General features: G+C 58.1%; 1 protein-coding gene and 1 long non-coding RNA gene across 2 annotated transcripts in view; both read right to left on the minus strand.

The window, feature by feature from the left end:
* LOC146420228 (uncharacterized) overlaps window positions 1-6,334 on the minus strand; it is an 18,351-nt gene extending 12,017 nt beyond the window's left edge. The window contains exons 1-4 of the mRNA XM_085048548.1: window positions 6,147-6,334; window positions 4,815-4,925; window positions 3,493-3,603; window positions 2,169-2,279 (exon numbers count right to left, since the gene is read on the minus strand). Coding sequence (XP_084904674.1) covers window positions 2,169-2,279; window positions 3,493-3,603; window positions 4,815-4,925; window positions 6,147-6,306 — 493 coding nt within the window. The 5' untranslated portion in view covers window positions 6,307-6,334. The remainder of the gene's footprint in view (window positions 1-2,168; window positions 2,280-3,492; window positions 3,604-4,814; window positions 4,926-6,146) is intronic.
* Window positions 6,335-12,839: 6,505 nt separating this feature from the next.
* Window positions 12,840-15,569, minus strand: LOC146420229 (uncharacterized). Its single transcript, XR_014849238.1, has 4 exons — window positions 15,495-15,569; window positions 15,294-15,404; window positions 13,966-14,221; window positions 12,840-12,894 (listed from the first exon to the last, which is right to left on the minus strand). It is a non-coding gene; the product is annotated as an uncharacterized LOC146420229 (long non-coding RNA).
* Between the last annotated feature and the right edge of the window lie 122 nt (window positions 15,570-15,691).

A 15,691-nucleotide genomic window follows, 5' to 3' on the forward strand; every position in this document is an offset into this window, starting at 1 on the left:
GCCTGCTCCTCACAGCTTCCCCTCTGCTCCAGGTCGCCCCTCCCAACTCTGGCTGTCTTCCCGGGATGGCAGTAACTGTAGCAAAGGGGCACCGTTCCAGTCCTGTTCCCCTCCTTTCCCCCAGATGGCACATATCTGGCTCAGCTCTGACAGAAATCGGAGCAGCAGACTGCCTGCCACTGGCTTTTGGGCCTCCACTCTGCCCAAGCCGGCCTTTGCAGGGAGCTGCTGGAGCGTGGTGGCACAGCCCGGGCTCTTCGCCAGAGAGGGCTGCCTGCCTTCGCTCGCACAGGGGCTCGGTGTCACCCGGCACGGGCAGCTGCAGCATGGCTTGCAGGCCACCGGATCACCCCTGCCGCTTTACCGCCCCAGGGCCCCCTGTGGTGGTTTTGATTGGCCCAAAACATCAGTGAAGTGTTTTTAACATCTAGGAGAAATTTGGACCCCTCAGAAGCTTTTCTAGTAGGCCTAGGGAGGTGTCTGAGCGGTGGGGTGTGGCACAAAGATGGCTCCTGTGTGTCCTGAGTGCAAGTTCTGGAAGTTTTTACATCAAGTCCAGCAGAGCCAATCTCTGATGGCTCTGAAGGTGATGGACATGCTGCCGGCCAAGTTTGGGCCAATTGGAGGTGCTGGTTACGCCTCTGTGAAAACATATTTAAGAAAAATTCAAAACAAAGCAGGCGCGCACTTCTTTCACTTCTTTGTAGTTGGAGGAGGAGGAGGTGGAGGTGAAAACATGTAGAGGGAGAACAGCATGGAGAGTGCCAAGGTCAGTGAAGAAGGTGGGGGAGGAGGTGCTCCAGTGCTGGAGCTGAAAACCTTCTGCAAGCCACAGTGAAGGCCATGGCGGGGCAGGAGGTCCCCCTGCAGCCCATGGAGTCCACAGGAGTGCAGAAATTCTGCCCACAGCCCACGCCAGAAGGGCAGGTGGATGCCTGGAAAAGACTGTGAACCAGTGGGAGTCTCATTTAAGAGTTAAAACTGCAAAGGCCTTGCTCCTGGGATGGAAGCAGCCTGGCCTCAGCTTGGGAGAGTCTGCACAGCACCCTATGGACAAAAAGATTCATGTTGCAGCAGAATTTCATGCGGGATGTTGCTCGTGAGATTGGACCCACGCCAAACAAGTTCCCAGAGGACTGTCTCTCGTGGGAAGGACCCCTGGCTAAGTAGAGAACCTCTTTTCCTGGTTGGACTGACCAGAGGACCCCTCAACCTGCCCCTGTCTGTGTTGTTGGTTTGGAAAGAGGGAAGGGGGGGGTGAGTGCAGAGACTGCTTCTTAAGAGGGTGGGGGTGAGAGCAGAAAACTGTCTGGAGAGAGAGAGAGAGAAACAAGTAGAGATAAAGAGTATTTGTAGTAGAAGAATTGTAGTGATAAATTTGAGAATCTGCTCTGTGGACTGAAAAGAGACCCCACACCCTAGCCCCCCTTCCCCACCTGGCTCGTGGATTGTAAAGGAGGAAAGGGGGTGAATACTATAGGTTCGTAAGAAGGAGGGGGGAAGTGAACAAAATGATGTATGAAAAGTTTGTTTTTGCCTTGCATTTATCCTCCAATTCTGTTAGGTAATTAAATCACCTTTTGCAACTTTAAGCTTGAAGCCTGTTTGCCCGTTTTCATGCATCCACGTGGCAGGGTCCTGCCTCAAACCCACGACACCCACCTCGGGCCTGCAGCTCCCGGCCACCCAGCCACCCGCTCCTGCAGCCAAGGGCCAACTGGCAGCCTGGGGCCCGTGCAAGCCACGGGCCATTGTGACACGGCGGCGGGGCCGCCCAGGCCTTGGCACCCCGTGGCAGGCACCCTGGAGACCCTGGTGAGTTGACGCTGTGGAACTCCATTGGAAGCCAGGCTCCCCCTGTGACACCACGGCACCTCAGGGAAGGAAGCCTGGCGACCGGGTGCTGACTTCAGCTAGGGAAGCTGACGCAAGCAGCGTCACTGGAACCACTGGCAAGCTACGGAAGCTAGTGGAACGCTGACAAGTGCAACTGGTGAAAACCACCCAAGGCGTATGCTCAGGCCTTGCCTCTAGCCTTCCTGAAAATCAGCATACAACCGAGGCGGAGGGGCAACACAAGTCCTCATGAAACATTCTGTGCACGGCGGGCCGTGCAGGTCAAATGGTGCCTATGCCAGGAAAAGTGCCCAGCTAACAAAGTAGCTTACCTTGCCGAGCTATCAAACAGCTTTGAAGTTCCACTTTGCAGAAGCTGCGGAGATATTCGTCCCGTTCTCCAGACGCACCTGCCCGTCTGCTCCAGGCCTGAGACTGAATCTCTGACAAACGGAAAAACGGACTTTAGAAACAAAGTCGAAAGGACCATTCCACGTCCCCGTGAGCCTCGCCGAAGGCAAAGTGACGGACAGAGAAGCCACCGTTCACTGCTCCACAGGGAAGAAAACCTCTGCTCCTGGAATAACTAGAAGACAAAAACCCATCCAAAACGAGATCAGGCTTCTTCCCTTGCTCTTTTCGTGCCTGTTATCCGCACACTTCGGCACCACGATTCACATTGAGCCCCCAAATCTGCATATAACTCTCATGCCAAATCTATCCAAAAGCTCTCCACAAGTACCACTTGCACAAATGGGGGCTTTGCTGCACAGCTTGCTCCTCACAGCTTCCCCTCTGCTCCACCTTGCCCCTCCCAACTCTGGCTGTCTTCCTGGGATGGCAGTAACTGTAGCAAAGGGGCACCGTTCCAGTCCTGTTCCCCCGCTTTTCCACAGATGGGACATATCTGGCTCACCTCTCGACAGAACTTGGAGCAGCAGACAGCCTGCCACTGGCTTTTGGGCCTCCACTCTGCCCAAGCCGGCCTTTGCAGGGAGCTGCTGGAGCGTGGTGGCACAGCCCAGGCTCTTCGCCGGAGAGGGCTGCCTGCCTTCGCTCGCACAGGGGCTCGGTGTCACCCGGCACGGGCAGCTGCAGCACGGCGTGCAGGCCAACCAATCATCCCTGCCGCTTTCTCGCCCCACGGCCCGCCTCGGGCCTGCAGCTCTCCGCCACCCAGCCACCCGCAGCTAAGGGCCAACTGGCAGCCTGGGGCCCGTGCAAGCCACGGGCCATTGTGACACGGCGGCGGGGCCGCCCAGGCCTTGGCACCCCGTGGCGGGCACCCTGGAGACCCTGGTGAGTTGACGCTGTGGAACTCCATTGGAAGCCAGGCTCCCCCTGTGACACCACGGCACCTCAGGGAAGGAAGCCTGGCGACCGACCGGGTGCTGACTTCAGCTAGGGAAGCTGATGCAAGCAGCGTCACTGGAACCACTGGCAAGCTACGGAAGCTAGTGGAACGCTGACAAGTGCAACTGGTGAAAACCACCCAAGGCGTATGCTCAGGCCTTGCCTCTAGCCTTCCTGAAAATCAGCATACAACCGAGGCGGAGGGGCAACACAAGTCCTCATGAAACATTCTGTGCACGGCGGGCCGTGCAGGTCAAATGGTGCCTATGCCAGGAAAAGTGCCCATCTGAGAAAGTAGCTTACCTTGCCGAGCTATCGAACAGCTTTGAAGTTCCACTTTGCAGAAGCTGCGGAGATATTCGTCCCGTTCTCCAGACGCACCTGCCCGTCTGCTCCAGGCCTGAGACTGAATCTCTGCCAAGAGGAAAAACAGGGACTTTAGAAACAAAGTCGAAAAAACCATTCCAGGTCCCCGTGAGCCTTCCCGAAGGCAAAGTGACGGACAGAGAAGCCACCGTTCACTGCTCCACAGGGAAGAAAACCTCTGCTCCTGGAACAACTAGAAGACAAAAACCCATCCAAAACGAGATCACGCCACGTCCCTTCCTCTTTTCGTGCCTGTTATCCGCACACTTCGGCACCACGATTCACATGGAGCCCCCAAATCTGCATATCACTCTCATCCCAAATCTATCCAAAAGCTCTCCACAAGAACCACTTGCACAAATGGGGGCTTTGCCGCACAGCCTGCTCCTCACAGCTTCCCCTCTGCTCCACCTTGCCCCTCCCAACTCTGGCTGTCTTCCTGGGATGGCAGTAACTGTAGAAAAGGGGCACCGTTCCAGTCTTGTTCCCCCCCTTTTCCCCAGATGGGACATATCTGGCTCACCTCTCGACAGAACTCGGAGCAGCAGACAGCGTGCCACTGGCTTTTGGGCCTCCACTCTGCCCAAGCCGGCCTTTGCAGGGAGCTGCTGGAGCGTGGTGGAACAGCCCGGGCTCTTCGCCGGAGAGGGCTGCCTGCCTTCGCTCGCACAGGGGCTCGGTGTCACCCGGCACGGGCAGCTGCAGCACGGCGTGCAGGCCACCCGATCATCCCTGCCACTTTCTCGCCCCACGGTCCCCCTCGGGCCTGCAGCTCCCGGCCACCCAGCCACCCGCAGCTAAGGGCCAACTGGCAGCCTGGGGCCCGTGCAAGCCACGGGCCATTGTGACACGGCGGCGGGGCCGCCCAGGCCTTGGCACCCCGTGGCGGGCACCCTGGAGACCCTGGTGAGTTGACGCTGTGGAACTCCATTGGAAGCCAGGCTCCCCCTGTGACACCACGGCACCTCAGGGAAGGAAGCCTGGCGACCGGGTGCTGACTTTAGCTACGGAAGCTGACGCAAGCAGCGTCACTGGAACCACTGGCAAGCTACGGAAGCTAGTGGAACGCTGACAAGTCCAACCGGTGAAAACCACCCAAGGCGTATGCTCAGGCCTTGCCTCTAGCCTTCCTGAAAATCAGCATACAACCGAGGCGGAGAGGCAACACAAGTCCTCATGAAACATTCAGTGCACGGCGGGCTGTGCAGGTCAAATGGTGCCTATGCCAGGAAAAGTGCCCATCTGAGAAAGTAGCTTACCTTGCCGAGCTATCGAACAGCTTTGAAGTTCCACTTTGCAGAAGCTGCGGAGATATTCGTCCCGTTCTCCAGACGCACCTGCCCGTCTGCTCCAGGCCTGAGACTGAATCTCTGCCAAGAGGAAAAACAGGGACTTTAGAAACAAAGTCGAAAAAACCATTCCAGGTCCCCGTGAGCCTTCCCGAAGGCAAAGTGACGGACAGAGAAGCCACCGTTCACTGCTCCACAGGGAAGAAAACCTCTGCTCCTGGAACAACTAGAAGACAAAAACCCATCCAAAACGAGATCACGCCACTTCCCTTCCTCTTTTCGTGCCTGTTATCTGCACACTTCGGCACCACGATTCACATTAAGCCCCCAAATCTGCATATAACTCTCATCCCAAATCTATCCAAAAGCTCTCCACAAGAACCACTTGCACAAATGGGGGCTTTGCTGCACAGCTTGCTCCTCACAGCTTCCCCTCTGCTCCACCTTGCCCCTCCCAACTCTGGCTGTCTTCCTGGGATGGCAGTAACTGTAGCAAAGGGGCACCGTTCCAGTCCTGTTCCCCCCCTTTTCCACAGATGGGACATATCTGGCTCACCTCTCGACAGAAATCGGAGCAGCAGACAGCCTGCCACTGGCTTTTGGGCCTCCACTCTGCCCAAGCCGGCCTTTGCAGGGAGCTGCTGGAGCGTGGTGGCACAGCCCGGGCTCTTCGCCGGAGAGGGCTGCCTGCCTTCGCTCGCACAGGGGCTCGGTGTCACCTGGCACGGGCAGCTGCAGCACGGCATGCAGGCCACCCGATCATCCCTGCCGCTTTACCGCCCCAGGGCCCTCCTCGGGCCTGCAGCTCCCGGCCACCCAGCCACCCGCTCCTGCAGCCAAGGGCCAACTGGCAGCCTGGGGCCCGTGCAAGCCAAGGGCCATTGTGACACGGCGGCGGGGCCGCCCAGGCCTTGGCACCCCGTGGCGGGCACCCTGGAGACCCTGGTGAGTTGACGCTGTGGAACTCCATTGGAAGCCAGGCTCCCCCTGTGACACCACGGCACCTCAGGGAAGGAAGCCTGGCGACCGACCGGGTGCGGACTTTAGCTAGGGAAGCTGACGCAAGCAGGGTCAGTGGAACCACTGGCAAGCTACGGAAGCTAGTGGAACGCTGACAAGTGCAACCGGTGAAAACCACCCAAGGCGTATGCTCAGGCCTTGCCTCTAGCCTTCCTGAAAATCAGCACACAACTGAGGCGGAGAGGCAACACAAGTCCTCATGAAACATTCTGTGCACGGCGGGCCGTGCAGGTCAAATGGTGCCTATGCCAGGAAAAGTGCCCAGCTGAGAAAGTAGCTTACCTTGCCGAGCTATCGAACAGCTTTGAAGTTCCACTTTGCAGAAGCTGCGGAGATATTCGTCCCGTTCTCCAGACGCACCTGCCCGTCTGCTCCAGGCCTGAGACTGAATCTCTGCCAAGAGGAAAAACAGGGACTTTAGAAACAAAGTCGAAAGGACCATTCCACGTCCCCGTGAGCCTCGCCGAAGGCAAAGTGACAGACAGAGAAGCCACCGTTCACTGCTCCACAGGAAAGAAAACCTCTGCTCCTGGAACAACTAGATGACAAAAACCCATCCAAAACGAGATCACGCCACTTCCCTTCCTCTTTTCGTGCCTGTTATCTGCACACTTCGGCACCACGATTCACATTAAGCCCCCAAATCTGCATATAACTCTCATCCCAAATCTATCCAAAAGCTCTCCACAAGAACCACTTGCACAAATGGGGGCTTTGCTGCACAGCCTGCTCCTCACAGCTTCCCCTCTGCTCCACCTTGCCCCTCCCAACTCTGGCTGTCTTCCTGGGATGGCAGTAACTGTAGCAAAGGGGCACCGTTCCAGTCCTGTTCCCCCCCTTTACCCCAGATGGGACATACCTGGCTCACCTCTCGACAGAAATCGGAGCAGCAGACAGCCTGCCACTGGCATTTGGGCCTCCACTCTGCCCAAGCCGGCCTTTGCAGGGAGCTGCTGGAGCGTGGCGGCACAGCCCGGGCTCTTCGCCGGAGAGGGCTGCCTGCCTTCGCTCGCACAGGGGCTCGGTGTCACCCGGCACGGGCAGCTGCAGCACGGCGTGCAGGCCACCCCATCATCCCTGCCGCTTTCTCGCCCCAGGGCCCCCCTCGGGCCTGCAGCTCTCCGCCACCCAGCCACCCGCAGCTAAGGGCCAACTGGCAGCCTGGGGCCCGTGCAAGCCACGGGCCATTGTGACACGGCGGCGGGGCCGCCCAGGCCTTGGCACCCCGTGGCGGGCACCCTGGAGACCCTGGTGAGTTGACGCTGTGGAACTCCATTGGTAGCCAGGCTCCCCCTGTGACACCACGGCACCTCAGGGAAGGAAGCCTGGCGACCGGGTGCTGACTTCAGCTAGGGAAGCTGACGCAAGCAGCGTCACTGGAACCACTGGCAAGCTACGGAAGCTAGTGGAACGCTGACAAGTGCAACTGGTGAAAACCACCCAAGGCGTATGCTCAGGCCTTGCCTCTAGCCTTCCTGAAAATCAGCATACAACCGAGGCGGAGAGGCAACACAAGTCCTCATGAAACATTCAGTGCACGGCGGGCCGTGCAGGTCAAATGGTGCCTATTCCAAGAAAAGTGCCCATCTGAGAAAGTAGCTTACCTTGCCGAGCTATCAAACAGCTTTGAAGTTCCACTTTGCAGAAGCTGCGGAGATATTCGTCCCATTCTCCAGACGCACCTGCCCGTCTGCTCCAGGCCTGAGACTGAATCTCTGCCAAGAGGAAAAACAGGGACTTTAGAAACAAAGTCGAAAAAACCATTCCAGGTCCCCGTGAGCCTTGCCGAAGGCAAAGTGACGGACAGAGAAGCCACCGTTCACTGCTCCACAGGGAAGAAAACCTCTGCTCCTGGAACAACTAGATGACAAAAACCCATCCAAAACGAGATCACGCCACTTCCCTTCCTCTTTTCGTGCCTGTTATCCGCACACTTCGGCACCACGATTCACATTGAGCCCCCAAATCTGCATATCACTCTCATCCCAAATCTATCCAAAAGCTCTCCACAAGAACCACTTGCACAAATGGGGGCTTTGCCGCACAGCCTGCTCCTCACAGCTTCCCCTCTGCTCCACCTTGCCCCTCCCAACTCTGGCTGTCTTCCCGGGATGGCAGTAACTGTAGAAAAGGGGCACCGTTCCAGTCTTGTTCCCCCCCTTTCCCCAGATGGGACATATCTGGCTCACCTCTTGACAGAAATCGGAGCAGCAGACAGCCTGCCACTGGCTTTTGGGCCTCAACTCTGCCCAAGCCGGCCTTTGCAGGGAGCTGTGCAGGCCACCCGATCATCCCTGCCGCTTGACCACCCCAGAGCCTCCTCGTCGCCCGGCCACCCAGCTACCCGCTCCTGCAGCCAAGGGCCAACTGGCAGCCTGGGGCCCGTGCAAGCCACAGGCCATTGTGACACGAGCAGCGGGCCGCCAGGCCTTGGCACCCCGTGGCGGGCACCCTGGAGACCCTGGTGTGGTTGACGCTGTGGAACCCAACAGCCAGGCTCCCCTGACACCACGGCACCTCAGGGAAGGAAGCCTGGCGACCGGGTGCTGACTTCAGCTAGGAAGCTGACGCAAGCAGCGTCACTGGAACCACTGGCAAGCTACGAGCTAGTGGAACGCTGACAAGTGCAACCGGTGAAACCACCCAAGCTCAGGCCTTGCCTCTCTAGCCTTCCTGAAAATCAGCATACAACCGGGCGGAGCAACACAAAGTCCTCATGAAACATCCAGTGCACGGCGGGCCGTGCAGGTCAAATGGTGCCTATTCCAAGAAAAGTGCCCAGCTGAGAAAGTAGCTTACCTTGCCGAGCTATCGAACAGCTTTGAAGTTCCACTTTGCAGAAGCTGCGGAGATATTCGTCCCGTTCTCCAGACGCACCTGCCCGTCTGCTCCAGGCCTGAGACTGAATCTCTGACAAACGGAAAAACGGACTTTAGAAACAAAGTCGAAAGGACCATTCCACGTCCCCGTGAGCCTCGCCGAAGGCAAAGTGACGGACAGAGAAGCCACCGTTCACTGCTCCACAGGGAAGAAAACCTCTGCTCCTGGAATAACTAGAAGACAAAAACCCATCCAAAACGAGATCACGCCACTTCCCTTCCTCTTTTCGTGCCTGTTATCCGCACACTTCGGCACCACGATTCACATGGAGCCCCCAAATCTGCATATCACTCTCATCCCAAATCTATCCAAAAGCTCTCCACAAGAACCACTTGCACAAATGGGGGCTTTGATGCACAGCCTGCTCCTCACAGCTTCCCCTCTGCTCCACCTTGCCCCTCCCAACTCTGGCTGTCTTCCTGGGATGGCAGTAACTGTAGCAAAGGGGCACCGTTCCAGTCCTGTTCCCCTCCTTTCCCCAGATGGGACATATCTGGCTCACCTCTCGACAGAAATCGGAGCAGCAGACAGCCTGCCACTGGCTTTTGGGCCTCCACTCTGCCCAAGCCGGCCTTTGCAGGGAGCTGCTGGAGCGTGGTGGCACAGCCCGGGCTCTTCGCCGGAGAGGGCTGCCTGCCTTCGCTCGCACAGGGGCTCGGTGTCACCTGGCACGGGCAGCTGCAGCACGGCATGCAGGCCACCCGACCATCCCTGCCGCTTTACCACCCCAGGGCCCTCCTCGGGCCTGCAGCTCCCGGCCACCCAGCCACCCGCTCCTGCAGCCAAGGGCCAACTGGCAGCCTGGGGCCCGTGCAAGCCACGGGCCATTGTGACACAGCGGCGGGGCCACCCAGGCCTTGGCACCCCGTGGCGGGCACCCTGGAGACCCTGGTGAGTTGACGCTGTGGAACTCCATTGGAAGCCAGGCTCCCCCTGTGACACCACGGCACCTCAGGGAAGGAAGCCTGGCGACCGGGTGCTGACTTCAGCTAGGGAAGCTGACGCAAGCAGCGTCACTGGAACCACTGGCAAGCTACGGAAGCTAGTGGAACGCTGACAAGTGCAACCGGTGAAAACCACCCAAGGCGTATGCTCAGGCCTTGCCTCTAGCCTTCCTGAAAATCAGCACACAACCGAGGCGGAGAGGCAACACAAGTCCTCATGAAACATTCTGTGCACGGCGGGCCGTGCAGGTCAAATGGTGCCTATGCCAGGAAAAGTGCCCAGCTGAGAAAGTAGCTTACCTTGCCGAGCTATCGAACAGCTTTGAAGTTCCACTTTGCAGAAGCTGCGGAGATATTCGTCCCGTTCTCCAGACGCACCTGCCCGTCTGCTCCAGGCCTGAGACTGAATCTCTGCCAAGAGGAAAAACAGGGACTTTAGAAACAAAGTCGAAAAAACCATTCCAGGTCCCCGTGAGCCTCGCCGAAGGCAAAGTGACAGACAGAGAAGCCACCGTTCACTGCTCCACAGGAAAGAAAACCTCTGCTCCTGGAACAACTAGATGACAAAAACCCATCCAAAACGAGATCCCGCCACTTCCCTTCCTCTTTTCGTGCCTGTTATCTGCACACTTCGGCACCACGATTCACACTGAGCCCCCAAATCTGCATATAACTCTCATCCCAAATCTATCCAAAAGCTCTCCACAAGAACCACTTGCACAAATGGGGGCTTTGCTGCACAGCTTGCTCCTCACAGCTTCCCCTCTGCTCCACCTTGCCCCTCCCAACTCTGGCTGTCTTCCTGGGATAGCAGTAACTGTAGCAAAGGGGCACCGTTCCAGTCCTGTTCCCCCCCTTTTCCCCAGATGGGACATATCTGGCTCACCTCTCGACAGAACTCGGAGCAGCAGACGGCCTTCCACTGGCTTTTGGGCCTCCACTCTGCCCAAGCTGGCCTTTGCAGGGAGCTGCTGGAGCGTGGTGGCACAGCCCGGGCTCTTCGCCGGAGAGGGCTGCCTGCCTTCGCTCGCACAGGGGCTCGGTGTCACCTGGCACGGGCAGCTGCAGCACGGCATGCAGGCCACCCGATCATCCCTGCCGCTTTACCACCCCAGGGCCCTCCTCGGGCCTGCAGATCCCGGCCACCCAGCCACCCGCTCCTGCAGCCAAGGGCCAACTGGCAGCCTGGGGCCCGTGCAAGCCACTGGCCATTTTGACACGGCAGCGGGGCCGCCCGTGCCTTGGCACCCCGTGGCGGGCACCCTGGAGACCCTGGGGTGTTGATGCTGTGGAACTCCATTGGAAGCCAGGCTCCCCCTGTGACACCACGGCACCTCAGGGAAGGAAGCCTGGCGACCGGGTGCTGACTTCAGCTACGGAAGCTGACGCAAGCAGGATCACTGGAACCACTGGCAAGCTACGGAAGCTAGTGGAACGCTGACAAGTGCAACTGGTGAAAACCACCCAAGACGTATGCTCAGGCCTTGCCTCTAGCCTTCCTGAAAATCAGCATACAACCAAGGCGGAGAGGTCACACAAGTCCTCATGAAACATTTAGTGCACGACAGGCCGTGCAGGTCAAATGTTGCCTATGCCAAGAAAAGCGCCCATCTGAGAAAGTAGCTTACCTTGCCGAGCTATCAAACAGCTTTGAAGTTCCACTTTGCAGAAGCTGCGGAGATATTCGTCCCGTTCTCCAGACGCACCTGCCCGTCTGCTCCAGGCCCGAGACTGAATCTCTGACAAACGGAAAAAAAGGGACTTTAGAAACAAAGTCGAAAGGACCATTCCACGTCCCCGTGAGCCTCTTCAAAGCCAAAGTGATGGACAGAGAAGCCACCGTTCACTGCTCCACAGGGAAGAAAACCTCTGCTCCTGGAACAACTAGATGACAAAAACCCATCCAAAACGAGATCACGCCACTTCCCTTCCTCTTTTCGTGCCTGTTATCTGCACACTTCGGCACCACGATTCACACTGAGCCCCCAAATCTGCATATAACTCTCATCCCAAATCTATCCAAAAGCTCTCCACAAGAACCACTTGCACAAATGGGGGCTTTGCTGCACAGCCTGCTCCTCACAGCTTCCCCTCTGCTCCACCTTGCCCCTCCCAACTCTGGCTGTCTTCCTGGGATGGCAGTAACTGTAGCAAAGGGGCACCGTTCCAGTCCTGTTCCCCCCCTTTACCCCAGATGGGACATACCTGGCTCACCTCTCGACAGAAATCGGAGCAGCAGACAGCCTGCCACTGGCTTTTGGGCCTCCACTCTGCCCAAGCCGGCCTTTGCAGGGAGCTGCTGGAGCGTGGCGGCACAGCCCGGGCTCTTCGCCGGAGAGGGCTGCCTGCCTTCGCTCGCACAGGGGCTCGGTGTCACCCGGCACGGGCAGCTGCAGCACGGCGTGCAGGCCACCCGATCATCCCTGCCGCTTTCTCGCCCCACGGCCCCCCTCGGGCCTGCAGCTCTCCGCCACCCAGCCACCCGCAGCTAAGGGCCAACTGGCAGCCTGGGGCCCGTGCAAGCCACGGGCCATTGTGACACGGCGGCGGGGCCGCCCAGGCCTTGGCACCCCGTGGCGGGCACCCTGGAGACCCTGGTGAGTTGTCGCTGTGGAACTCCATTGGAAGCCAGGCTCCCCCTGTGACACCACGGCACCTCAGGGAAGGAAGCCTGGCGACCGGGTGCTGACTTCAGCTAGGGAAGCTGACGCAAGCAGCGTCACTGGAACCACTGGCAAGCTACGGAAGCTAGTGGAATGCTGACAAGTCCAACCGGTGAAAACCACCCACGGCGTATGCTCAGGCCTTGCCTCTAGCCTTCCTGAAAATCAGCATACAACCGAGGCGGAGAGGCAGCACAAGTCCTCATGAAACATTTAGTGCACGACGGGCCGTGCAGGTCAAATGGTGCCTATGCCAGGTAAAGTGCCCATCTGAGAAAGTAGCTTACCTTGCCGAGCTATCGAACAGCTTTGAAGTTCCGCCTTGCAGAAGCTGCGGAGATATTCGTCCCGTTCTCCAGACGCACCTGCGCGTCTGCTCCAGGCCTGAGACTGAATCTCTGACAAACGGAAAAACAGGGATTTTAGAAACAAAGTCGAAAGGACCATTCCACGTCCCCGTGAGCCTCGCCAAAGGCAAAGTGACGGACAGAGAAGCCACCGTTCACTGCTCCACAGGGAAGAAAACCTCTGCTCCTGGAACAACTAGATGACAAAAACCCATCCAAAACGAGATCACGCCACTTCCCTTGCTCTTTTCATGCCTGTTATCCGCACACTTCGGCACCACGATTCACATGGAGCCCCCAAATCTGCATATCACTCTCATCCCAAATCTATCCAAAAGCTCTCCACAAGAACCACTTGCACAAATGGGGGCTTTGCTGCACAGCCTGCTCCTCACAGCTTCCCCTCTGCTCCACCTTGCCCCTCCCAACTCTGGCTGTCTTCCTGGGATGGCAGTAACTGTAGCAAAGGGGCACCGTTCCAGTCCTGTTCCCCTCCTTTCCCCAGATGGGACATATCTGGCTCACCTCTCGACAGAAATCGGAGCAGCAGACAGCCTGCCACTGGCTTTTGGGCCTCCACTCTGCCCAAGCCGGCCTTTGCAGGGAGCTGCTGGAGCGTGGTGGCACAGCCCGGGCTCTTCGCCGGAGAGGGCTGCCTGCCTTCGCTCGCACAGGGGCTCGGTGTCACCTGGCACGGGCAGCTGCAGCACGGCATGCAGGCCACCCGATCATCCCTGCCGCTTTACCACCCCAGGGCCCTCCTCGGGCCTGCAGCTCCCGGCCACCCAGCCACCCGCTCCTGCAGCCAAGGGCCAACTGGCAGCCTGGGGCCCGTGCAAGCCACGGGCCATTGTGACACGGCGGCGGGGTCGCCCAGGCCTTGGCACCCCGTGGCGGGCACCCTGGAGACCCTGGTGAGTTGACGCTGTGGAACTCCATTGGAAGCCAGGCTCCCCCTGTGACACCACGGCACCTCAGGGAAGGAAGCCTGGCGACCGGGTGCTGACTTTAGCTAGGGAAGCTGACGCAAGCAGGGTCACTGGAACAACTGGCAAGCTACGGAAGCTAGTGGAACGCTGACAAGTGCAACCGGTGAAAACCACCCAAGGCGTATGCTCAGGCCTTGCCTCTAGCCTTCCTGAAAATCAGCACACAACCGAGGCGGAGAGGCAACACAAGTCCTCATGAAACATTCTGTGCACGGCGGGCCGTGCAGGTCAAATGGTGCCTATGCCAGGAAAAGTGCCCAGCTGAGAAAGTAGCTTACCTTGCCGAGCTATCGAACAGCTTTGAAGTTCCACTTTGCAGAAGCTGCGGAGATATTCGTCCCGTTCTCCAGACGCACCTGCCCGTCTGCTCCAGGCCTGAGACAGAATCTCTGCCAAGAGGAACAACAGGGACTTTAGAAACAAAGTCGAAAGGACCATTCCAGGTCCCCGTGAGCCTTCCCGAAGGCAAAGTGACGGACAGAGAAGCCACCGTTCACTGCTCCACAGGGAAGAAAACCTCTGCTCCTGGAACAACTAGAAGACAAAAACCCATCCAAAACGAGATCACGCCACTTCCCTTCCTCTTTTCGTGCCTGTTATCTGCACACTTCGGCACCACGATTCACATTAAGCCCCCAAATCTGCATATAACTCTCATCCCAAATCTATCCAAAAGCTCTCCACAAGAACCACTTGCACAAATGGGGGCTTTGCTGCACAGCTTGCTCCTCACAGCTTCCCCTCTGCTCCATCTTGCCCCTCCCAACTCTGGCTGTCTTCCTGGGATGGCAGTAACTGTAGCAAAGGGGCACCGTTCCAGTCCTATTCCCCCCCTTTTCCCCAGATGGGACATATCTGGCTCACCTCTCGACAGAACTCGGAGCAGCAGACGGCCTTCCACTGGCTTTTGGGCCTCCACTCTGCCCAAGCTGGCCTTTGCAGGGAGCTGCTGGAGCGTGGTGGCACAGCCCGGGCTCTTCGCCGGAGAGGGCTGCCTGCCTTCGCTCGCACAGGGGCTCGGTGTCACCTGGCACGGGCAGCTGCAGCACGGCATGCAGGCCACCCGATCATCCCTGCCGCTTTACCACCCCAGGGCCCTCCTCGGGCCTGCAGATCCCGGCCACCCAGCCACCCGCTCCTGCAGCCAAGGGCCAACTGGCAGCCTGGGGCCCGTGCAAGCCACAGGCCATTTTGACACGGCAGCGGGGCCGCCCGTGCCTTGGCACCCCGTGGCGGGCACCCTGGAGACCCTGGGGTGTTGATGCTGTGGAACTCCATTGGAAGCCAGGCTCCCCCTGTGACACCACGGCACCTCAGGGAAGGAAGCCTGGCGACCGGGTGCTGACTTCAGCTACGGAAGCTGACGCAAGCAGGGTCACTGGAACCACTGGCAAGCTACGGAAGCTAGTGGAACGCTGACAAGTGCAACTGGTGAAAACCACCCAAGACGTATGCTCAGGCCTTGCCTCTAGCCTTCCTGAAAATCAGCATACAACCAAGGCGGAGAGGTCACACAAGTCCTCATGAAACATTTAGTGCACGACAGGCCGTGCAGGTCAAATGTTGCCTATGCCTAGAAAAGCGCCCATCTGAGAAAGTAGCTTACCTTGCCGAGCTATCAAACAGCTTTGAAGTTCCACTTTGCAGAAGCTGCGGAGATATTCGTCCCGTTCTCCAGACGCACCTGCCCGTCTGCTCCAGGCCCGAGACTGAATCTCTGACAAACGGAAAAAAAGGGACTTTAGAAACAAAGTCGAAAGGACCATTCCACGTCCCCGTGAGCCTCTTCAAAGCCAAAGTGATGGACAGAGAAGCCACCGTTCACTGCTCCACAGGGAAGAAAACCTCTGCTCCTGGAACAACTAGATGACAAAAACCCATCCAAAACGAGATCACGCCACTTCCCTTCCTCTTTTCGTGCCTGTTATCTGCACACTTCGGCACCACGATTCACACTGAGCCCCCAAATCTGCATATAACTCTCATCCCAAATCTATCCAAAAG

The sequence above is a fragment of the Lichenostomus cassidix genome, unplaced genomic scaffold (genome assembly GCF_008360975.1).
Source record: "Lichenostomus cassidix isolate B80296 unplaced genomic scaffold, HeHo_3.0 HiC_scaffold_44, whole genome shotgun sequence".
Lineage (NCBI taxonomy): Eukaryota > Metazoa > Chordata > Aves > Passeriformes > Meliphagidae > Lichenostomus > Lichenostomus cassidix.